The sequence below is a fragment of the Microtus oregoni genome, unplaced genomic scaffold, assembly GCF_018167655.1.
Source record: "Microtus oregoni isolate MIOR12 unplaced genomic scaffold, Mior012 000017F_ref0000208, whole genome shotgun sequence".
Lineage (NCBI taxonomy): Eukaryota > Metazoa > Chordata > Mammalia > Rodentia > Cricetidae > Microtus > Microtus oregoni.
Genome location: NW_024543076.1, coordinates 1,953,497 through 1,979,093, shown reverse-complemented (window position 1 = coordinate 1,979,093; position 25,597 = coordinate 1,953,497). Strand labels below are relative to the sequence as shown.

The 25,597-nt window shown below is 50.5% G+C and overlaps 1 protein-coding gene across 1 annotated transcript in view; it reads right to left on the bottom strand.

Annotated features, from left to right (window-relative positions):
* Gabbr2 (gamma-aminobutyric acid type B receptor subunit 2) overlaps positions 1–15,479 on the bottom strand; it is a 343,001-nt gene extending 327,522 nt beyond the window's left edge. Inside the window, exon 1 of the mRNA XM_041667549.1 lies at positions 14,438–15,479. Within this exon, the coding sequence (XP_041523483.1) occupies positions 14,438–14,752 (315 nt within the window). The 5' untranslated portion in view covers positions 14,753–15,479. The remainder of the gene's footprint in view (positions 1–14,437) is intronic.
* Between the last annotated feature and the right edge of the window lie 10,118 nt (positions 15,480–25,597).

The following is a 25,597-nucleotide window of genomic DNA, read 5'->3' as shown; positions in this document are numbered from 1 at the left end:
TATCCATCAACTTCTTTATCAGTGCTGTGTGAGAACCACTGTATTGCACGGCTCAGAATCTCTTCCTTCCAAATGCATTTTCCAAATGGCTCATCATTCTCTGCTCGGAGAAGAAGCAATCTGAGGCAGGCTGTGGCAGGGCTGGAACTTGGCAGTTCTCAAAAGCAAAACCATCCGTCGCCCCAGCTGGGGAGCCAGGACTCCATCCTTCCCAGGCGGGCTGATTAATCACAAGAATCCAAAATGACAGCGGGCCCCAGCGGCTCTGCTGTCTCTAAACCCAGGCTCTGCTCCCACAGAGGAGTCACAGGAGTGGAAGGTCCTGCACACATCTCCCACCACACCCGTGTTAACAGAGACAGGCGCTGGGGATTGTTCCCCCACTCTCTTCACACCCCCCCAACTTGGAGGGAGGCCTCTTGCGATGCCAGCCTGGCTGCCCACCAGCCCGACAGGAGGAACAGTCCCGGAAGTCGATGACAGCCTCTGCCTTCAGACTCACAGCCAGGCCTGGCAACCTGTCTTCGTGTGGCTTTTGTCCACATTTACTCTGGCCTAGGCCATGCTCCCCTGCTTCCTTCATCAAGAAAGCCATTAAGAGAAGTTTGAAGCTCATTGCCTCCATTCTGTCCACCTACAGACCCAGCTTCGAGTAAGCTTAACTTCACTCCTGGGCCCTCTTCAGGCCTTGAGTCATTTTTCCATTGTTCAAATTAGAATGTTCCCCGACAGACTCTCTCCGCATCAAATAAGGCCTGCACCCATTCAGTATTTTCCAGGCATGACTGGTTGTGCCTGGATCCGTCTCTCCTAGCCTCTTAACAACTATTCATCCCCCTGCTGCTAGAGAAGCAGTAGGAGTAAGTTACAGGGTTTGCAAGTCACAGGGCCTGTTCATATACATATATGGCAGGTAGAGCCTGAGTCAAACCCCAAGTCTGGCTAACCCATCCTTCTTCCCCTGGGCCCTAAGCTTTGTAATGTTCCTGAAGGTTACTTGCTCCGCTTCCAGGTGACAAGGGTGTGTGTCCCAGAAAGAAGCCTCTTTGCTGCCAACACTAAACTAGGACACTGAGGAAGCCCTAGGTGAGCCCTGCCTGGTTAAACAAGGGCTTTCAACGCCCGTGGCCCAAGGATAATGGCCTTCTAGGTCTTTCCCACAGCTGATATCACTAGGGGCAGCCACGTCTGAATAGCCCTCACAGGAGTCTCCTGAAGTCCTTCCTCCTGATCTTGGCCCGCTAGTTCTTTCCTCCAATATGTCTCTGACTGCTCTCTCTCCTTCAAGGCCAGCTCACAGGTCACCTGCTGTGAGTCACCTCTCCTCTGTACACACGTGTCCCTTCAAAGAAAATATTCCCCCAACCTCGTCTCCCTCTCATCGTGCGGTAGAGGCTCCTAGCTCCGTACCAAGGTAGCACTGAAGCTAACGACGCATCCAGCTTGAGTGGCCATGGCATCCCTGTGTCTTTATGAAGATGTTCTTGGGGGCTGAGCATGGTGGTACGTGCCTGCAGCTCAGGCACTCAGAAGACAGAGGCAGGAGGATTGCTGCAAGTTTCAGGCTAGCCTGGTCTACATAGGAAGCATTACAGATCGTCCAGAGCTATACATCTAGACTCTGTCTCAACTAGAACAAAAAAAAAAAAAGATGTTTCAAACACCTTGTGACTCTGAGAGAACGCTAAATCAGTCTATCTTTGTAGATAAGATTCAGGTGCATCTTACAGCTGTGAGTTCTCATGACTCTTTGAAGCTTTTCCTTTTTAAAAAATTATTCTACTGGGTCTTGAGGGCCACATCCCAGCACTTGGGAGGCAGAGGCAGGCAGCAGCCTGGCTACAGAATGAGTTCCAGGACAACTAAGATTACACTGGGAAACCCTATCTCAAAAAAAAACAAACAAATAAATAAATAAAAGTATTTGTTGTTTTTACTTAATATGTGTATGGGTGTTTTGCCTACATGTACATATGTGTACCACATGTGTGCAGTGCCCAGAAGAGGTCATCGTATCCATGGAAACTAGAGTTGGTTGTAAGCTATTACTGAGTACCAGAAAACAAACCTAGGTCCTTGTGAAAGCAGTCACTGAGCCATCTCTCCAGCCCTGAAGTTTGTTTTTTGTTTGTTTGTTTGTGTTTGTTTGTTTTCAACTGTTTTGTTTTGATGGAGACAGAGTCTTACTCTGTAGCCCACACTGACATCAAACTCCTGACATCCTCCTGCCTCAACCTGCTCAGAGCTCGGATTACAGGTGTGATGGCCTTTGTCCCCAGCACCCCCTCTCCTCTACAGTAACTCTATGAAGAACTAAGGACAGCACAACCATTTTCCTTTACAGATGACGGACTCAAAGCATAGAGAAGTCCAGCCACTAGTTCAAGACCATCACCAGAGAACAATGGGTCAGGTGACTCTCGGTACATCCAGAGCGCCATCCACTAAACTACCCTGACCTAAACAATTTGCCTCTGGATGCTAAAGAAATGTGTCTTCTCCAGCCAGGACAGCAGATCACCTATCCCTAGCCTCAGACCCAGCAATCTGCTCTCTGCGAACAACTCCTAACACCTTTCTCCATTAGCAGGCTCAGCTGTAAGTTTACCCTCAAGCGTTGCTTTAGCAATGTGCTTAACACCACTCACACAGAACACATTTGCTCAGCAGCAGCAGCATGCCAAGGGCCATGTTAGGTGCCCAGGCAGAGGCTTCAGTCACACGCAAATGTTCCTGGCCACCTGCAGGCTCAAACCTGGGTGCTGGGATCCCTCAGGTGGAAAACAGGTGCCAGACCTGCCTTCGTGGGCTGGGCAAGCTCTCCGCTAGGGGAGAGGGGAGTAGGAGACAGCCACAAGCCTCCACAAGACAGAAATGTAGGGACCTCGCTGGAGATGACAGACTCCGCGCCTAGGCGGGAGACACCACTGAGCTTCCAGAGTCTCGCCAGCAATTTCACCTCCAACCATAATGTTCAGACCCAGGTCACAGACCCCCTACAGTCTCAAACGCAGACTCACTGAACGAGAACGAAGTGTTTTGCAACTACACTAGTTCACATTTTCAGAGGCATTATAATCGATGCTCCGGGATGAGGGCCCCCCATGCTCAATGCTTCAACGAAGAGTCCCTGTCAACCCTCACAATGGCCCTGTGCATTTCACCCCCACTTCACAGACAGAACACAGAGGCTCAGGGACCGAGCGGGGCATACTACACAGGTTGCCTGCTCTGAATAACTCTTCATACTGGCTGCTTGTCTCCCTTCAGCCCTAGCAAGTCATTATAAACTTCTTAATCAGCCTCCCTCTAAGCCTTCAGCTGGCCCCCATTCACTCTGCAAGTATTTCCTGAGTATCTTTTGTGTGCAAGAAACTACGCTGGACACTGAAGGGAGCTAAAACAGACCAGTTCTCACCCTCTGGAAGAGCAAAAACAGACCAACATTGATTGACTAACCCAACAAGTGGCAAATGACAAGTGTACACGCACCAGCAAGGAACAGCCATAGTTCTTAGAGGATTCGGGAAATGCTCAAGCTAGGCCCCAATGGAGGAAGAAAGGTGGCTGAGGCATTGCCGACAATGGCAGCTTTTGTGCCGAGGCCCTGTGCCAGAATGAGCATGTTCATCCAGGAGGCACAAAGGACCACATGACTGGGCCCAGAGGAAGATGGGACGGTGGTCTGCATTGGCTCTGGGAGTTGATAGAGCTGACCCTGGAGGGCCTCCAAGGCCATGGGGGAAGTCTGGCTGCCAGTCCCAGAGCAATAGGGCATCCCTTCAGGGTATAGCACAGGAAAGCTGGGTAAGCAGTGGTGCTGATGCTGGGGTGTAGAGGCCAGTAAAGGGCAGCCCTTGTGCCACCCAGCTGCTCATGCACAAGGGAGCCATTCCTGGTCCACTTCCTTCTCCGCGTGCCTTCTAAGGACCAGCTGCTTCTGGTCCATCTATGCATGCTCCATCCTCACTCAGGATGACCCTAGCTGTGATTAGGAGGGTGATCCCAGTTACAGACAGGAGGCACCACTGTTGCCCTGGAGATGAGCTGAGTCTAACAGGAAGCACAAATCCTGGCACTGAAGTAAACACAATGGGGGGTGACAAGTTCCCCCAAGAGGCAAGCTCTCCAGGTGCAAGAGAACAGAGAGGATGTGCGTGAACCAGGTGTGTAGATAGATAGACTCAGTGAGCCAAAGAGTGAGGAGCTGGGGGGTGTGGCTAAGTGGGCTGGTTAGGGGGCAGGGAGGATGGAGATGAACTAGAGGGAGAACAAGCAGTTGGGAGTGAAATTCACCAGGGAAAACAACCTATCATCTGAAACAAAAAAATCAAAACTGATCTGGTTGGGTGGGGGAAGCGTAATGGCACAGAATGATATATGTGGGCATCTGTGCACGGCTCTAATTTCAGCTCCTTTCTGGCTAACTGCATGAAATGAATCTCTTCACCTTGCTCTTCTCATCTGTGAGATGTAAGCAGGAATAGCCTTCTCCTCAAGAGACTGGCAGCTCAGTGAGTAACAGATGCAGCACTCCCCATAGTACCAACAGGCGAGAAGTACAAGGAAAAGGGTGTTCTTCTTGCCCTCAACTACCCACCTGCCACTACATCACCCCCCTCCTTGTCCTTGGTCTATGACAGTGACAGCAGAAGCTCTGTGACGGTCTCCTAACTTTCCTAAAATTCCCAGAGTCCTCCAAGGATCTAGAAGGGTCCATTGGGCCCCAGTTTACAGGAGGGAGATGGGGACCAGTTCTCCCATCCAAGTCAAGGCATCCTCCAGTCCTGGCTAAAGGGACCATCATCATGGGCTCTGGTCACCTGCTGTAGAGTGAGACATCAGGTCCTGGAAGACACTCTGGGCCTTTGCATAGAAGTTTCGGTGACCGGCTAGCTCCAGAAGCAGGCGGTTTTCTTTGGAGGACACAGCGCTGATTATTGTAAGTGTGGCTCCTGCTTTCAGAATCAGCTCCCTCTGAACCAAGTCAAGTGGATCTTGAGCAGAGTGTGACAATATCGTTTTCTCTGTGCCCTTCCCGACCCCACTGCCCAGGAACAGCAGTAATGCGTGACTCCCCAGAGCCGCTGCTGGCTAGATTTCATCAGAACCCTGACCCAAGAGATGCTAAGTGGCAGGAGAAGGGTCTTGCCTTAGCCAGCAACTGGCCCCCCTAGGCACCTACGAAGATGGATCACTCCACTCACTCTCTACCTTGGGTCTACTAATTTTCCAGACAACAATGATACCTCATCCTTCAGCGGCACAGCACACTCCAAGACAGCAGGAAAGTAAAAGCTGGCAAAAGAACCCCCAGTCTGTCCAAACAGCATCACAACGGTCACACGTTTTACTTGGATAAGAATGTTCTGGTTCAAAATCATCTCATAACTACCTGACTTTTGTTTGCACGTGGTCCTAACAGAGTTGCTTATTTAGTGGCGTCCAGATTCATCACCAGCATCAGGGAAATGATGGCTTCCTAACCCTGCTCCCTCGGTTTCTGAGTCAGTACTGACCACACAGAGGCACAGAGCAGAGGCTTGGCACCTGGAAGAAGTCTTGCTATTCAGGGGGTGCCCAGGCTTGGCACGAGACCACCTGACTCACCCAGACCGTTGTGATGCTGTTTGGACAGACTGGGGGTTCTTTTGCCAGCTTTTACTTTCCTGCTGTCTTGGAGTGTGCTGTGCCGCTGAAGGATGAGGTATCATTGTTGTCTGGAAAATTGGCTTCGTTCTTACAATGTCTCCTGGGATCAGAGCCCGGCCCCACCTCCATTGGCACAGTGTGGTCTCTGGAAGTATGCTCAGGGTATCAGAACCCAGTCCCTAAGTCTTCTTTGAAGTATTGCTCTAATAAACCAAAACCAGAGAACTTCTCTTCAATCCAGGCAGATTCCCCTGCCCCAGGTTGGGCTGGGCATTAAAGGATGCTACGTGTGTGTGTTCTTCAGGGGAAAGGAGGGTAACATTAGCTTGGCCTGTCATCCCCTGTTGGAACATCCTACACAAGTCCTTTCCTCTCCCCACGACCCCTGAAGAATATGGAGACTGATCAGGAAGCCCTCCCCAATGTATGACACCCAAAGTTTACTTCCAACTTATTACACTGGCACTCATGAATCCTAGAACCAGGGAGCTGGAACCAGGTTTATAGAGACCTGTTTGCTTGTTTCATGGATATTTTTGGAGCTCCTGTTCTATAGACCCAGACCTGAGATGGTACCAGGGTGGGGAATGTGGAGCTTTCGGTGCTAAGATAGTTCAGAGAGGCTCAGTCCAAGCTGCCGGTCACAGATAGCAGAGAGGACTTGCCAACAAGGTCAGGCACTGATGGTCCAGCAGGACCCAGCTCACAGGCCCTGTCTAGGACTCCTCCTCCTATCTTCTCAGACTGGCACACTTGTGCATCCCTAGATGGTCAGGTAACCAGAGGGAGGCGTTTCACCAGCTTCCCAGCCAGGCCTGTTGGTATAGAACCACAAGGAAGAAGTGAGCAGAGCAACAGATGCAAGGCTTGTGCTTCTTGGGCAGCTCTGCCTGTTCCTGCTCTCACCTTCCTGGAATCAAAGCACTGAGAGGTGAGAAGTCAGGTTCTGCACTCAGATACGCTGTGAATAGCCGAGCAGGAGAAGGTGTTCTACTGTAGCCTCTGCAGGCTGTTATGGGTGAACCACACCACATGTGGCTGTGGCTTAGGCCTGGGACATAGCAAGCTCCCGAGTGCAGTACCTGCTTCTCATTGAGGACGACAACACAGAGCCTCACTCAGAACCTGGTGCAAGGTTCTCCCCGTCAGGTGGGTGTGGTATCAAAACCCTAAGGCAGGAACAGACCTTGTTGTGGCCCCAACGAGGTGTGCTGATTGACACCTTTGTAGGAACCCAAGGTCAGCACGTAACCTCCCGGGAAGATTCTAGAGCCACTCTCCAGGCCCAGCATGGAACCCCCATCTGAAGCAGACAGCCTTGACTTTAGAGCTCCCCACTGGTCTACCCAAGACTTCTGAGAGTGGCTCCTGAGTCTGTAAGTCCTTCCATGCCTCCTCTTTCCATAGGTATGAGAACAGTGCCATGGTCTGAGCCTTCAGTTTTGTTATTAGTATAAATTCAGTGTGCAGTGCGATGTGCTTCTAAGGACATCATGTACTTTGACCAGGCTCACCATCTGTGCCCTCGCTATTCTACCCTCATCCCAAAGCCTGTTCTTTCGTCTCTCTCTGGCATCTATAAATTACCCCTTAGCACCTTCGTGAAGGACCTCAAATGGCAAATGGCCCCTCTATATTTCCTAGACTCCTTTGAATTTAAGAGGAGGGAAATAACTGTTTCTGGTCTGGTCTAAGATAAAGGACCAGAAATCACACATGTTACTTGCAAGTGAAGACGACTAAAACCCATCCACCTATGAGATGCCAGCGCACACAGTGCCTTCTTGAGGGTTTTTCTTGACGCAGCGCGAAAACAGCCTGTATCCCTTATGAGCGTCAACACGAAGGGTCTCTGACACACAGGACTTTGAGCTAAATATGCAGCAGATTCCAGGACTCATTTGTTACTGCAGTGTTGCCCAGTCCACCCTAGCGGAAGACATACTTCCCGAGTGTGTATTCGCTTAGCAGGACTGTTCCCATTGGTCATCTTGAACAACCATCTCCTAAGTTCCCTGCTAGGATCTCAGGCCTTGGTGTGGGATAATGTGTTCTCTGTGCCTTTAAATAGGGTGGGCCAAATGCATGAAAACGCCCCTTTAAAGGCAAAGACCCATGAAACTCTACCCCGACATCAAACTTGCACTGAACAGGTTTATCAATCCCTCCTATCTCTTTTCTAAAGGAATTGGGGACAGTGTGTCTGTGGGTGCCTTTCCAAACAAGGAGTTGGTGAGGGATGGGTATGATGAAGATGTTGGTCCATTTGGGGAATGGGGGCTCAGGAATTGGTAGTGGTGGGAGCTTCAGAATATAGTACCAACTTGGTAGCGAAGACAATTCTGGTTCCTAAAGTCGCTTACACCCTGACATGAGAAGATAAAGGCCCCAGGGTGGTGGCCCAGGGAAATCATCCCACAAGATCCCAACTCATCCAGGTACAGTTCAACTGGGCAACCATTCGCTCAGGCCCACGGCATGCGCAGCTCTGCCATCCCCCAAGAATCAGACTGGCCCTGTCTGCAAGCAGCTACAGCCCCGAGAGGTAGAACGTGTGTAGGATGTGGCTGTCACATGAGAGAGAACAAGAGCTGTGCTGGAAAGTGAACCCAATGAAGTCCTCAGTGTCTGCATCCTTTGTCCCCAACACCTTTCTCAACAACAGAGTCGGAAAACAGAGCCTTGTGTTGACATCATGTTTGAAGTTTCCATATGTGTCTTTCTCCTTCCTTATAGCGGCTCTCTACATAAGAATCCTCACACTGTACCAAAATCACAGTGACAACATGCAACAACAAAATGCTAGCACTCACTACACCCTGAGCATAGATGCCACCAAAGGGCTATCCTCTTGCTGCCTCCAGTGGCCTAGTGGGCTTGCCAGATCTCCACACAGGGAAGTAGCATGCAGACACCAATCTCCTGACCATGAGCCTAGCCTCACTCAACAGGTATCAAGTGAGAGGTCGAGGTGCAGAGGCAGAGGGAGGTCACCAACCTGACCCCGTCCCATCCTTGCCTGTCTCCTACCAGGGACAGAGCTGTCAAGAACATATCCTCCTCTGGGTCCCTTTCTGTACCTCTCCTGTCCAGCCAGGTCTCCATGCCACACTTTCCCTCTCTCCTCCTTTTGCTTCTGCCTCTCCATCCCTGCTGAGACCCCAGCCTTTCTTCCTTGGGTAAATGATACAACAGTTTCCAGGTCTCCAGGCTTTCTCTATCCACAGCCAGCCTCTGATTTCTTACCAGATCACTAAAGCCTGGCTTCTCACATCCCACCCTTCTTTAAGATAGCCACGTCCACTCCTGGGCTTCCTCTCTTCCTATAAGGCCTGTCCAATGATGCCACATCTCACTCCTTGCTGTCGCCATGCTTTAATCCTGAGAATCTTACCTGGGCCCAACCCCCACTTCCACTATGCCCCTGCTCTCTGTGCCTGTGTTCCGTTCACCATATCCAAGCCCTCCTCCAGAAGTCTCTCAAGCACAGTCATGATTGCTTTTTCTCAGTGTCCTCAAGTCTGTTGTCGCTTTTGTCGGTTTGCATTTCCCATGAGCCTGCAGGTACAGGGAGGTACCTGACCTCTGTTCCATCCCACTGTCAGAGACAGCTGCCAAGAGCATGTGTGGATAGCATCATCTGACCCTCCTGACACGCACACCCCTTTATCCAGCTCTGATTTCCTAGTAGGTCCAAATTCCTCTTGACTCTGTATTCCTGAGATAGGGTGCCGCTAACCTCCTCTCTCTCTCTCTCTCTCTCTCTCTCTCTCTCTCTCTCTCTCTCCATAACAGGCTGGTAGTACGTGGCACCGACCTGGCACATCAATGCCGTGTGATTGCCTAGGGGATGAACTCATGACCCAGTTTGTGCCAACGCTATAAGTCTAGAACCTCTGTTGGAGCATTTGGAAGACACCATTATTCATGCTGGATTTCCTGAGAGTGTGCAAAGCTGCAGTTGTGTGAGGCCATCTGCCACCACTCGGGACAGCATGCCTCACTGTGAACTAACCAGGGACCAGAGCCAAGACCCAAGACCCGGAGAGGAAGGCATTTTTAAAAACCTCGCTGTGCCTCTGGATACAGACATACCCGAACACAGATTGCTCCAGGTTTTGTTCAGTGATATGAACTACAAGAATCTGGGTTTCTACAAGAGGAGTCTTAAGCCTGGAACTCACTAAAAGCTGCTCAGTGGGAGTATAACCACTCAATGTAAGCCAAACCTAAACCGGCTCAGTTCATTCCTCCCCCACCCCACCCCAGTAGAATTGAACCCGGAGCCTAACACATGCTGGGCAAACACTTATTTTGAGACAAGGTCACACTAAGTTGTTTAGGCTGTTCTGGAATTCACTCTGGATCCCAAGCAGGCCTTAAACGTATGCTCTTCCTGCCACATCCTCCTGAGTAGCTGGGACCATCAGACTCAGATCTATCTGTTTTTATTTTTATTAATGACTGCATTGGTAGAATTCACATAGTATTAGCGCACACTCTTCTGGAAGCACGATTCCAGAATGTGCAGTGCGTCCCTCGGTTGTGCAGCTGTCTCTACTCTCATGTTCTAGACTGAGCTGAGGATGATGGGGGTTCTCTCACCCTGCCCTCTTTCTGCTGTTCATAGACACAGCTTACAACCATCTGAGTCCCTCATACAACACAACGTGGGGTCCAGTGAGATGGCTGAGAGGAAAGGACACTTGTCACAAAGCCTGGTGACCTGAGTTCAATCTCCAGGACCTACACAGTAGAACACAAATGGGTCTCTTAAGTTGTTCTCTGATGTCTACATGTGCACTCCTGTGCACATAAAAAAAAAAAGGACAGCACACAAGAGAGGAGGTAGTTAGCAAACCCATTCAAGGCAGGGGCATGTCGGAAGACATGCTGGCCAATCAGGGCATGTAAGAAGGCACGTCTGTCAATCATTTGCACGCGCTGGCCTTTAAGCTGGATCCCTGCACCATCAGAGTGAGCTTCCTGAGAGCTAGCTGCACACTTGGCTTCTGTGCCTTTGTTTCAAGAACTTGATTTTGTTCGATTACAGCTTATTTTTTTTAAACAGTAACTAGTCAGAAATCAGAAATTCAACAGTGGAGAAATGAATGAATTTGTGTGCATGGGACAGAATAGCATACAGTTACTAAAAATCATATTTACAAATAGATTTGAAGACATGGGAAATGCACATGAGCTAATGTCAGCTGAAGAAAGAAAACATTAAAATGCACAAGCAGTAGAATCTCAGGTATATAGCACAGTAAACATTGGCAAATGGAATAAATAATCCTGCTTATTAGACACAATAATTTTTGTAAAGGTAGATTATGGGCAATTATTTTCTTTCTGCTTTTCTATATCTGTCAGTTTTTCTAAAATAGGCACTAATTAGACTAGACCCACAACCATTACTTTTAGGCATATTCCTTGATGAATATTTTCTTTTACTAATGTGACTACCAGAGAACTCAGATCCTTTTTATCATAAACATAAGCAGTGCAATCCACTGAGCTCACTTTTGTATCTGGACTGCTTTCAGAGCAAAGAATCCAATACTCCAAATGCTACACCCAGCTTTATCTTAAACGGGGATCTTCAAAGTCTCTACATAGCTTCTGGTACTTCCTCTTGTCTACCCTTTCAGTGCCTTGATTGTGTTTTTATTATGCATGTTCTCCTGGAATCCATAAACAAGTGTTTATTGAAGTGACCCAATGCCACACCAAAGAAGAAAAAGCCCGACAGTCCTATGATCTGTTGTGATGCCTCACTGTTATGACTACGGCACTGACAGAGGCCTTGAAAGTTCTAGGCTAGGCTTGGAATACCAGGTACTAGAGATGTTGGTACAAGTTCAAGGCCTGCCTGAGCTACTGAGTGAATTCAAGACCAGCTTGGGCAGCTTGTGGAAACTCTATCTCAAAATGAAAACGTGGAAAGAGAGCTGGGGATATGGCTCAATGGTAAAGGATTTGGCTACAGTATTGCAAAATGGAAAACAGAAAGTTCTGTTTCACTCATCACAGGAGAGGCTCAACCAACATCAACACATACAGGAGGTACCTGGCCTGTGAGATGAGATAGCATACTGACTGTACCTTTCATCTTTTTTACAGGTGGTGGCATTGACTATTGGGGCCATTTACTAACATCAAATGTCAACAAAGCCAGGCAAGATTAGCTCACTACACCCATCTTCTGACAAAAGGGACCAGCCAGCAAGTGTGAAGGCAGCTCTCAGAGTCCACAAACACAGCCATCTCTCACTCTGAAATGACGAACACCTTTCAGATTGCCCTGGATCTACTGCAAGTTCTCACACTGATTTTTTTCCTTCACTCTGGCTCAGAAAAAAAAATGTTAAAGATGGGCTTACTTGGGGCAGGGGAAGTAATTATAGCCCCTGGGCACTCTCCCAAATGTGATACCTCCTGCAAGAGATGATACATTGACTGTCAGCCAGAATTCCCTTTTCTAGTGGTAGCCTCCCTGACTCTCTTAAAGATCGGAAAACCAAGCAGGAGAAAGAAGCATTCTTAATATGCTAGCAGTGACTGAGTTATCCCCCCTAAAGCCACAGCATCTTACTGGTGGATCCACACCAAATGAAAGTGCAGGAAGGGAGGCAGACTTACGTATCGAGTGCTTATGGCCTGCCAGACAGAGCACTGGCAGTGGAGCCTGCCGGCATCTCTCTGTCAGCCCCAGGATGCCACCCGACAGAGGATGTCTAACCACTCCACTGTTGAGCTATGGACACTTGCATTTAGAGAGATCAGAGATTAGGTGCCTGGTTCAAGGTCACGGGTGGGCAGGGTAGGGGTGGGAATAACCTATTTCTGAGTGCTCAACCCCAAAGCCCCCAAGTCAGGCTCAGTTGACACTAGGCTGCCACATGCTCCTCTCCTGTTGTCACCTAAATGTTCCCAACCAACTGAAGTGCCTCTGCCGCATCCTCTTGACTTTGGGCCATCTCACTTAGAAAGTCACCAAAATGCACTTGAAAAAAAAAAAGAAGAATGCTTTGGCCCACACCCTGCAACCAAGCACCCATCCCTCTGCTACCATAAGAAACTTCTCAGGGAGTCTTTTGAAACATTCTACAAGACATAGTCAGGATGCAAGCAGGGCTGCCCCTGTCCCCGGATGTTTTTGTCTCCAAAGAACCGGCCTTTCCTTGTCCCTTCCAGAATTATGTGTGGAAGCCACAGGAAAGAGTGCCAAGATATGCCTCTATATAAATGAACAGCACTCTCTATTTGAGTGTGCCAGACCAGTACCCCGAAAGAACTTGAAAGGCTCAGGTAAAATATGAGAGCGCCAGGAACGTCATTCGAAAGTGATTTCACACACGGTTAGCCCTGCACAGCCACCCAGTGTGCCTCTTCCTGAGGCAGAGGATGCCTCTCCGCCTGCAGCAACCTGCGCTCACCGCCACCAACTGCCACCGATTCTTTCACCTTTTATTTACAGAGCAGAACAGCAGGCTGCTTCATCAGTGAAGCGGGGGAGGTGGGGAATGAGATACAATCTACATTCTGCTCTTTTCCTGGGGTTATAAAAAAAGGGGGTCAGGCAGGGGAAGAAGCCCTAGCCAGGTTACACCACGTAGTGGGGATACTCCTTCCCTAAGGGGTCTGTCCCGGGGCTCCAGCAGAGGCACGCAGGAGAGGAGCCCGGGAAGCCAGGGCCAAAAGCTGCACCTTGGCAGTGCTGGGCGAAGCAAGAGGCGCAAACAGAGCTCACGGTAAAGGAAATCACTGCCCCCTTCAGGCCGCATCTCCCGAGGCTGCGACCAAAGAGAAGAGGCTCCTTGGGTCCGGAAAAACTCGCAAACCCGACCTTGTGCTCACTACTGGTCGCTCTTTCAGGCCCTCTCTGTGTCCTAGCCTCAGGGTGGGCTGTCAAGGTCTGAGCTGAGGCTTTTTGGAAACCTAGACAGAGGGAGTGAGACGGGGCCTTGGGATGGAAAGGTTTTGGTTCTCTAGCTCTGCTCAGAGAAGGAGACCAGAGGGGAACCCTCTGCTACACTCCAAGTCAAGGCTTCCACGACTCAGACGCCTCAAGTGTACACCTGCTCTGCTGTGCTTGCAGCTGCCGAACAAAAGTGGCAGCGCAGCCGGACACCACCACGAGTCCCGGGCAAGACCTGTCAGGCCACTCTATGAGCAACTAACCTTAGGCAGGGAGGGGGGAAGGGGAGTCTTCCAAAACCACTGGAGCTATGGCTATTGCTGGGTAGATCCCGGCAGCAGCGCTGCAGAACCTTCGGCCCCAAGGCTGCCCGTGGCGCGCGAGGTCTAAGCTGTAGACGCGCACCACACGACCAGTCTTGCCGGGAGCTCAGGCCCTTAGGGTCCCGGAGCCCTTTGGACCCTAAAGAGCGTCTTGGTTTTCTTGGGGTCTGGGAACAGGCCCCGTGGCCAGTCCAGTTGTGGCTGGCCCATTTTAAAGTCAATGCGCCTGTTCTTCCCACTTGGCACCCCATGACCCTAGGAGCGGCACCTGGACAGGGATAACCACCTCAGGCCTTTGGGGGTCCAGCCTTTACCGTCTCTACTCCTCTGGTCAAAAGAGACCCCATTCTGCACACACCCACACACACTCCCAGAGGAGGAAGGTTCTTAAAAATCAGGGTCCCATCTGCACCAGCCAAGCCCAGTGGGACCCTGGTGGGCACAGTTCGCGGTGCCCTCGGCCAGCGAGGATCGGACAATCGCGGCTTCACTCCTTCCTCACCGCCCCCAGCCCCGACGGCACAGGCATCTGGACACTCACCTCGGTGTCATAGAGTCGTAGGTCCAGGAAGTAGGGGCGCAGGAGTGACTCGTTGCGGATCTGCTCGATGGCTAGCTCCACTGCTGGGAGCACGCCGCGCCCGATGCTGCCCTTGGCCACCTCCTTGGTGAGCGGCATGAGGCCCATGATGGAGAGCGGCGGGCTGCTGGGCGGCGGCCGGGGGGCACCCCGCGCCCAGCCCCAGGCCCCGGACGCCAACGACAGCAGCAGTGACAGCAGCAGGGGCAGCAGTAGGCGCGCGGGCGGCGGCGGCGGCGGCGGCCGGGGCTGCCCGGAGCTCGGCGGGGAAGCCATGCCGCGCCGCGGGCTGCGGGCGCCAGCTCACTCGGCCCGCATGGCCTGGCCCGGCCCGCCGCCCGGCGCCGAGCTCTGCCCGCGGCTCCCGCGCAATGGCGCCGGCACGGGCCCCGGCTCGGCTCCGGCTCCTGCTTGCTTAGAACGGCCGCGGCGGCGGCGGCGCCCGTGACGGATCAATCACGCCGGGAAGGGGTGGGAGCGAGCGGAGTGCGGGAGGCGGGGAGCCAGCGAGCGAGCGCCGAGGGGGCCGAGTCTCCGCGCTCCTCTCTCCAGCGCGGCCGCCCCGCACCCGGCCGCCTCCTCCCGCCCCCGTGCGCGATCGCAGCGCTTTCCTGCCCGGAGCTGCGAGCCAGCGGACCCTGGAGTCCAGCCGGGGGAGGGAGGGCGGCGGGAGACGCGCAAGGCGAAGGCGAGGCTGCTGAGCGGCGGCTAGAGCCGCCTCCGGGGACAGGGACGGGCCGTGCGCGCCGGGGGAGGGGGAGGCGCCGGCGCTGCGGCGGCCGCGGGGAGGGCCGTGCTCCCGGCACACGCACACTCGCGCCCGGGGCTCTGTGCCGCGCCGGCTTCCGAGGCCGGCTGACCCCACCGGTAACCTGAGCTCCAGAGCACCGCGGTTTCGGGAATCGCGACCCGGAGCTGCCACGCGCGGGGCCGCGGCCGCCTCGCCTTGCGCTTCCTGTAGCACCTGCAAGGTGGTTGGGTGCTGCTTCTCCCAGGTCTAGGCTGGCGAATCGAGGGAACGAATGTTCCACAAAGGTGTCCTAGGGGCACCTGCAGCCTGCGCTCTCCTGTGCTTACTGCCGCCGCACCTGGGGCTCTGATCCAGCCTGGAGTCCTTTGCCAACCCCAGGCCAGGGCTGGGATCCGAGTCCTACGTGTACTACCGCCCCCTCCAGGCATTTGACCTCCTAGTGTCCCCAATCCCAGAGGGCCCCGCCTTAAAATTCTCCCCTGGGTGGGAACTCTGTCTTTAGGACCAAGAAGCACTGCACACCCCTGGACCTGGCTCGCTTTCTCTGCCAGGTGGCATAGGCACACTGGCTAACCTCAGGCAAAGCAGTTCTGGGCCAGGTGAACCTGAGTGACTTCCGTGTGCCCATGAACCATGACAGCTGTGCACACTAACCTGCAAATTCCAGCATCTGATTAGTGAGAGGGTATGTCATGTAACAAAACAGCCCATCCAAACTCTGGACCATATGTACGACCTTGTAACAAGGGTGGGAATTTAGCCTTCTCCAAGTGCTCGCTACTTGGTGTATAATGCAATCCTCAGAACAGTCCTATAAACAATAAACTGAGTCTAGCATCTCAGTTTGCCAGAATGCACTGGTGGGGTCAGTAGCTTGATAATAAACACAGCTCAGGGAGTGGAATGCACAGCCACAGAGCACTCTTCTGCACCCTGAAGTTGGGAAGTCCCTCCGGAAGGAGGGCACGGTGCTCTCAGTAGCTCTGGGTCCGATTCTTCCACACATTTGGTAAGGGGTTATCTGAATGGAGTCTGCATGTCTAGAGCGAGGCATGCACCCTGAAGAAGCCTCTAGTGTCAAGAAGTAGAGCCCAGCCTGAGCTAAGAGGATGGGCAGGACCTTGGACAGCTCCAGCGAAAGCGAGGTGCCAAGTCAGCCCGGCCCTTTTCTCTTTCTAGGTGTCTGTTTCCTCCTTCTGGGCTGGAAGTTTGTGCAAGAGCACAGTTCATCCAAGCCCCCCAATCCTCTAGCCCCCAAAAATGTTCATAAGTCACCCCAGACACTCTAGCAGGTGTCTTACTGACGGGAAGAGATCTATCTACCTGCCTATCTGTCTGGCTCCAGGCCAAGTTGTGACCTCATGTCTCACTTTGCTTGTCTGTCTGTTCATCCCTCTGGCTCTCAGTTCATACCACTGTGGGTAACTGGGTCCTTGGTGTTCTTGCTGGGTCTGAGTTCCTGTCTCAGTCAGCAGCCTAGAATCCAAGTTCTTGTAGAGGTAGAGCTGGGATGTTTTCAGTTAATAGCCATTTCTCCCTTCTACTACATTCCAACTGGGGACCCTCTTTCCATGCTTGGCAGGATGATACAGAGTGAAGGAAGCAACCCCAGTCACTGTCCTTGTTGAGCTGGTGCTCTGGTTGAGAAAGAGAGACCATATCTAGGAATAAGAAGACATTACAGTGTGTGGGTTTGAGGGAAAACCCACTGGAGGACAATAATACAACAGGAAAGAGGATTGAGATGGGTGAGGTCAGGCTAAGGTCCAAAATACAGAATTCAGGGAAGTGCTCACTACAGTGACTCCTTACAGAGACATGAGGGAAGTAAGACAGGTAGACAGTGTCCCATGAGAGGTAAGGACATGGAATAGGGGGCAGAAGGGAGCTTGGCATGTTTGAGAACAGCCAGGAACCAGGGTGGCTGGCACAGAGTGAACAAGGCCAAGAGTGGAATGAGCCAAGGTCAAAAATGGGGAGATCATTCGGGGCCTCAGTGCTGTGAGGACACTGGCTGCACTTGACAACATGGAGAATTACAGGAACCAGGCCATGATCTGAGCTATGTGACCAGGCTACTCTGGCAGCAGAGTGAAGATCCATTAGGCAGAGGAAAGGGCAGAGGTAAGCACAGCAGCTATTATATTCAGTGGCATGGCAAGAATCAGGGTAGAAGCAGAGGAGGTGAAAATGAGTGGAGTCGTAATTGTTCTTAGTATTAATGGGAATCGAATGCACTGACCAAGTCCCAGGGCTGTGGAAACTCTTGACTGTAGTCCTCTCCTCACAAGAAACTCAATGCCTCAGGGAACCCCTCCAGAACCAGATGGGTGTCAGTGTCAGCTGGGTCTGCAATGCTTAAAGTCTCAGGGTCTTTCCACACCTGCTTTTCAGCAATCCTCTCATTCCCACCCACCCCTACAAATAGACATTTGTCTCCAAATCCCAGACCAGGTGTCGGGCTATGCTGAGATAGTCCCTCGCTGGCTTTGTGGGGACTTGTGAACTCTGTGGTCCATGGCTATCAGGGGGTAGAACACCCTTCTGAGCAGGACTCTGCCACAGGAAAACAACCACCCTCTATCACCACTGTCTATTTTTGCCTCTATTAGGCTGGGAATCCTTTTCCACCTTGATTGGAGGAGTTGAGGCTGCCCAGCTCAGCCATAACAGCTGTTTTCCTCTAAGACCTGGATTGAAACTCCCCACCCACTTCCCTTTCCCACCAGTGGTCCATGCCCCAGAAGCAGTAAGGCCCCTGTCACTCTTTTTAAACACTTTTTTCATTTTCATTTAGATTTAAGTTTTTTGTTGTGTAAACACAAGGATGCATGTACACATGTGCACAAGTGTGTACTATGGCACACTTGTGACAGTCAGAGGACAGATGGCAGGAATCAGTTCTCTCCTTCCACCTTATGGGTCCTAGGGAAATAAATGCAGGCCATTAGGCTCGGTGACAAGCCACTGAGCCATCTCACTCGCCCACCTCTCTCTCCTTTTCTTTAAGAATATCAACAAGCCACCCTTGCAAACACCTTCCATGGATCTGTGTTTACACTTGGATATTTCTTTCCTTCCAGCAATTCAGCTGTTTTTTAAAAAGTGTGTTGTTTTACATTTCTTCTTCTTTTTTTTTAGTGGAGAAGCCGTGAGTGATGGCTCTGAAAAAGATTCCCTGAATGACTCTCGAGAGCTTGTTCCTTTTTTCCCAAGGCATGTTTTTTAAACTGAAAAATTGGGTTTCAGGCATCAAATGTGGTCTAGTGACATATTCGAGTAATAATAATAGCTGCCACTTACATTAACCACCCACCTGCTCTGTGCCAGACACCTTGAGATGCATCATCTGAGTCTTCATGGCAGCTGGGAAAATGGGTGTTAGCATCCTCATCTCTGAATAGAGGGATGAGGGGCTCTCTTGTCTCAATTGTGTCCTAAATGCAGAGACGGTGATCGACACAAGCCACCCATACGTCCCTGCTCCTGTGCTTGCCTCTCTGGCACTAGCCTGTCTCTGAGGACACATGTCTATAGCTGATCAACAACATTCCAAAGAGGCTAAGAACACCGTTGAATGTCTGGGGAGATGGTTCAGTTGATAAAGCACTTGCTGCCTAAGTATGAGAACCAAAGTTTGAAACCCCAGTACCCATATTAAAAGGGTTAGAGAGATGGCTCAGCAGTTAAGAACACTGGTTGATATTCCAGAGGACCAGGGTCTGATCCCCAGCACCTATATGGTGGCTGGTCTGTACCTCTGGTTCCAGGGGCACCAATGCCCTGTTCTGGCTTCCAGGGACTCCTACATACATTTGGTAAACAAATATACATGCAGGCAAAATACCTACATATATGAAAATAAATTAAATAAATCTTAATGAATAAAATAATAAAAATGAGGCATGCTAATGCCCATCTTAGTTTTAGCAAGATAACCAGAGGGGCTCATTGGCTAGCTTATTTAGCTAAATCAGTGATCTCCAGAACTAGAGAGAGAGAGCCTGTCTCAAAAAGGAAGGTAGAGTTGAAAGGAGGAAGACACGTGACATCAAACTCTGGTCTTCCAAACACATATGTCTATATGCACAGAACAGCTGAACTAGCACTGAAAAGTAGGAAGAAAAGCTGGTCAGGGGACTCTATTGAATGAAGGATGGGTCTGGGTCTCCTGACCTACCCAAGAAGCATCTATGATGACAAAGACCCCACTAATGCTTCAGGAGTGCAGTGCCCTTGTGGCTGGATCTCTCATCAGAGCCAACACTGGGGACCGCATTTCTAACATACGCAGTAATTCCTAATCAGCCGGTTTCCAGAGGGCACAGATTGGCAAGAGCTCAACATCCCTCTCTATTAGAAATTTCAAAAATATTAAGATCATTGACAGCTGGGTGGTGGTAATAAAATCCTTTAATCCCAGCACTTGGGTGGCAGAGACAGGTGGATCTCTGAATTTGAGGCTAGCCTGGTCTACAGAGAGAGTTTCAGGACAGCCAAGGATACACAGAGAAACCCTGTCTTGAAAACAAAACACAAGAGGAACCAAGGACAGACAAGAGGTATGCTTTTGCCACAGAGCCTCAGGTGGGGAGGACACTTAGAAAGCCTTTGGTGTGACCACCTGTCCAAGTTTGCGTCCCTCTTTACCTTTCGAGGCCATGGGAACTTTGGAGTAAGACACTCCTGGGTCTGTCTCTCAACCTTAGTGTTTGCTGCAATTCCAGGTCAACCACAGAACCTCCTGCCTTTCAGTTTGGCACTCTGTGAAGCCAGAATGATAACGGTTCCTCCTCTATAGCATCACCGTGAGGATTAAACAGTAACAACAGTGGGCTGCTGTATTGAATTCCCTCACCAAGTGTGCTGATGCAACTGTAGTCCTTAACAGAACCCTAAGCACTTATTAGGAAAGAAATCAGGAATAATAAGGCCACCAAAGATGGCAAGACCCATGCCTGCTGAGGGTCCTACTCTGCTACTTGATTGACATCTTTCTTTCTTTCTTTCTTTCTTTCTTTCTTTCTTTCTTTCTTGTTGAGACAGGGTTTCTTTGTGGCTTTGTGGCCTGTCCTGGAACTCACTCTGTAGACCAGGCTGGCCTTGAACTCAGAGATCCACCTGTCTTTGCCTCCCAAGTGCTGCTGTCTGCCACCACTGCCCAGCACTGTCTGACGATTTTCATATATGTGTTCTCCTCGGGTCCACCAAAGTCAGATACCCTAAAGCTCTCTCCCTGCGGACACCCAAATCTGCCGCTGGTTTCTGTGGTACTCCTAGCTTTTCTCATGGCGGCATTTAACCAACAATAGCTACAGGCATCTCTCCAGACTTTCTTCCTCAGCAGAAATGACCCTGGATCCTTCGGCCATCAGTCATCATTCCAGGCTTCTCTTCCATGGTAAAGTCAGAGCTGACCGCAAACTCTCTGAATAGGCCAAGAAGCACACAGTGGAGTAGGGCCAGGCCCCAGTGCAGTCACGGGACTGCTGTCTGGTTGTTCAGATTTTTCTAGTGACTACATCACCCTTGGGCTCCTAGGAAATGCACTGTAAAAGCCTAGGCTTCTTTTCTATGAAACAGTTGCCACTGCTGCTGTTTCCAAATAGCCAGAATTTTCCTATCCCACTTACCAGCAGTTTTATTTGGAAACCCCCACCCAGGAGTGCATTGCTTCTCCAGTGACCCCCTCTGCTGCCCTGCCCTGCTGAAGGTGTCCTGCATGGCGGATCTCTCATTGTTCATACCTGACACCTCTTCCAGTTAGTGACACTGTTATTAGGCAACCTGACTGTCTTTCCTGTCCTTAAACACTTACCGGAATGGTCAATAGGAGAGAGCAAAAACCACAGTTCCAGGTCTGCCTACACCGGGTTTCGTCTTCTATTAAGATTAAATCTTGTGACAGCTCCCACTTCCACACCCTACAGCTTGCATTTCCACACCAGAACATGCTCATTCTCAACGCACTTGGCCAAAACTCTCATACTCAGGGCTTCTCAGACCAGCCACACCACCAAGGCCATGAATCCAGGTGTCTGGGTCTCGGTGAACACATGTTGACTCCTGGGAAACTCTGCGGTCAGCTGTTCTGGAAGGCTGCAGACCTGACACTCCTACCCCCTATTGCTGAGAACACCTGTGAAGGCCCTTAGAGAAACTGGAACCCAGCTATAGGCTCTACTGCCAGCCTTGCTGCCTCGCCCCTTCTAGGGTTCCTTGTGCTCTCTGCCTTTATCTGACTAGTACCTCCGTGTGGGCTCAGTAGAAGCATGTGCCGCCCGCCCCCTGGGAAAGTCATCTCCATTTTCCTTTTGATCACACCAACTCCAGTTTCCCACCCACTGGTCAATTTCTCCCAAAATCTCTTCCGTGTCTCTGTCTCAGGCCTAGCGATGGGCAAGTCCTACCTTCTTCTGTTCACCCACCCTGCTCGCTCTGTGCCCCTCTCGAGTTCCGCCAGTGTCTGTAACCTTCTCAAAGCCTCTGCTTCTTCTGGGACTGAGTGCCAGCAGGGCAGCTGTATCTCCATCCTATGCTCCTCCTCTCAGGGTGTCTCATGGTAAATGTTGAGATGTAACGTGTGTCCTGAAAACCACACAACTGTTAAACATGTGGTCCAGTGGATTAGCACAAACCAGACACACTCACAGAACCCACAGAAAGAGCCAGAGGAGCATCAGGGACCTGCAGCCCCAGGTGGCCTCCTCTCTCTAGAGGAAGCCAGTGCACTGAGCTGAGCATCAACACCAGAGACTGGTTTGGGCCTCTTCTTGGACCTTAGTATTGTCTCTCCCGAGTCAGTAACACCCTGTAAGGTTCATCCACGAGGTCATGTATGTTAACAGGTCTGTTTTCACAGCTGTGTGGTGGCCTTGGCTTTTTACAACCCAACTCCAGCACAGTGATCCACATATGAGGTTTTGTCACCACCCACTCCAGGGCCTGGCTGCTTGTCACAGTCTAACTTGTAATACCGGCCTCTCCTCTAGCTCTGTTGTAACCTGACCTTCATGGTCCTACCATGCAGACCAGTGTCATTCCCAACTCAAAAACTCCTGGGGTTCACAGTTACCGCAGGGCACACACTCCCTGGCTCAATACAAGTTATTTACAGTGTGGCTTCAAAGCTTCCAGGATTAGATAATACAACCAGCTTCTCTCCCTGCACCGTCCAGATTCCAGCTCCTTACACTGCATCAGGTGGTCCATCTCACACTGCATTGAGTGGTTCATCTCACACTGCATCAGGAGGTCCATCTCACACTGCATCGAGTGGTCCATCTCACACTGCATCAGACGGTTCATCTCACACTGCATTGAGTGGTCCATCTCACAGTGCACCAGACGGTTCATCTCACACTGCATCGAGTGGTTCATCTCACACTGCATCAGGCGGTCCATCTCACACTGCATCGAGTGGTCCATCTCACACTGCATCAGACGGTTCATCTCACACTGCACCAGGTGGTCCATCTCACACTGCAGTAGGTCCATAGTGCACCTGCTCTGTTCTTACTCCACTGCCTGATCATGTATTCCTTCAGCCCAGAATGCTCTCCCCGCTCTTTCTCCCACTGGCAAAATTGTCAAGACCCAACTCAGGTGTCACCTCCCCTGCAATGCCTCCTCCAGTCCCTCCTAGGAATAATTGCTCCCTTTCTCAGCTCCCAGGCTAAGGCTCCCTCCATGCTGAGAGATAACACTTATCACTTCTTTAGAAGTTAATTACCACATTTTGCTATCCCAAGACAGGTATTCCAGGTCATTTCTGGGACCAGGATGTACTGTGCCCTCAATGGTACCTTAGAGTTGGAAGTGTGGAGATCTGGAGGCTTTTGTGTTTGTTTTTTCCTTTATTGATAGCACATAAATCTCTGGTATCTTAAGAGTCAAAAATAGAACATTTATTCTTATCTCAGCATATTCTAGAATGGCTTTTTGGCATCGCATTGCCTTGAAGAGTCAGCTGTCTGCAACTCAGGATCCTTCTCTGTGTACGAGGCTACAGGCACACCCAAGATAATCAATACGCATTTGTTGAATGGAGAAGTGTGCTCTGTCTGGTGCAAGCATTTTCTGCGTGTGCTGCTGAGACAGAGGAAGGGTGGAGTGGGGAGGTCTCTGCATGGTTCCTCCTGGAGCTTTCCCACCTGAGAAGGGGGTCACGTCGCTAGCAGGTGACAGCAGAAGTGGGGGGAAGGGCTGTTACATTAGCTTCACCTATTGCTGGATCAACAAAGCCAGTTTCGGTCATAGCGACATTCCTAGGGAATAAATGTGATTTGCTTTTTGGGGTCTTTCCCAGTCCTATCTTCAGATGCATACTGTGGTAGGGCACAGCCACATCCTATGACACAATTCATGTTCCAAGACACCATCTTTGTATAACAACGAGTCTTGTTGTTATAACTTACCTTTTCCTATTGCGTCTGCCCTGCCTCTGTGTTCTAACACAGCCAAAGCACAGGCAAGATGGCATTTGACCTTAGGTTATTTTAGTTACTTTTTGTCCATTTCTTAAGATGCCAACCATTCCAGTTTCATGGGAATTTTAGTGAAGTCTGGCCATTACTCGTTTTGGTCAGTTTAGGCTACTATAACAAAAACAAACAAACAAACAAAAACCCTTTAGGCTGGGCAGTTCACAAACAGAAATTCATTGCTCATAGTTTTAGAGCCTGGGAAATCCAAGATCAAGGCACCAACCAGCACATCTGATGACTAAGAAGGGCCAGTCTTCATAGCTGGTGCCTTCAGGGCCTGTGTCCAAGAGAAGCTTCCCTCAAGACCCTTTTCTAAGGGCACAAATCTCATTTCTGAAGGTGGCACCCCTACAGCTTCATCACTGTGTGAAGATCCTACATCTTAGCACCACTGTGATAGAAGTCAGCTTCAGTGTGAACTTGGGAAAGATTGAGCCATTTAGACCACGGCCCTGTTGTCTTTTTACAAGATTTGGGATTCCAGAATCAATGGCCAGTGGTCTCGGGACGGTGCATTTTATGTGATGACCAGAAATCTAAGGTTCAGCCAGTAAAACATCTGCCTCACAAGCGTGAGGGCCAGGCACAGCTGTACACATTTGTAATCCCCAGGCCGGAGGTGGGGCATGAGACAGGCAGATGCTGTTGAGCCAGCCAACACAGCCGAATGGGTGAGCTCCAGGTTCAGTGAGAGATCTGTCTCAAGGGATAAGAAGAGCCGTTGTGGAAGACGCCTGGCACGGACCTCTGGCATCCACATACAGGTGCACCTCACATGTGCACACTTACACAAACACTATGCACACACACACCACACACTCACACACATCCACACACAACAAAAAAGAAACACGATTTACTGGTATTGCAACATCCGGCATAAGACCCCCACAATGTGTGATGATCCGCAGCTGGCTTGGAAGAAACTTTGTTCCTGAGTTCTGGGGGTATCTTGAATCAGCTTCACAAGGTGTAGGTTTACGTGTGTTGTTTTGAATATGAGATGCATCCCTCCAGACTGAACACTTGGTCCCTACCTGGTAACACTATTCTAGGGGGGGGTCATAGGAACTTGAAGAGGAAGAGTCTATCGGAGAAATTGGGCTACTGCGTGGAGTTCTCTGAAGTTTATACCTGGTCCCTGGTCACATTTCCTTCATTCTCTGCTTCCTGTTCACTAGGTGACCGGTCTGCCACACTCACGTCTTCACTGCCACCAGGTCCCAGAAAAAAAAAAAAAAAAAAAAAAAAAAAAAAAACAGAACCAAAGACTATGGGGCTGAAACCTCAGAAACTCTGAGCAAAAATAACTTCTTTTATTTAAGTTTATGTGAAGCCGGTTGTCACAGTACCGAAAGTTACCATAGGAGTTGTCACCAGTTCTGGGTGAGCCCCCTGGAGAATGAGCCTGGTGTTGTTTGCTGTTGCCTGGCGTTCCTGGATGTCTGGACACTGCAGGATCGCCAGGCTGCAGAGCTTGATAGAGTTCAATTGTGGCCATCTGGACTTCCCTTGGGGAATTTCTTTTCCTGACATCTTTATTTTGTTGAGACTGAAGAAGGTGCTTAATTCTTTCATATATGTTTGTTATCTTTCGGCAAATTAGAGGCCTCTGGGAATTCTCTAAATTCCATATTCTCATTCAACAACTGGATCCCATCATTGTCCATGTGAAGATAGCAGAGATAAAGCTCCTGGCCAATGGGAAGTAGAGTGGGGACAATAGGAAGGGGTGGGAACAGTTTTTGGGTTTTTTTTTCCTTCTAGCTTTCTCTAATGTGTGAGCATTGTTGCCTTCACACACAGGAAGAGCTGACCATAGTATTTGACAATGTTGTTATTATTTTTGGTTCTTTCTCTCCCGTTTGTTTTCACTTTGTATTC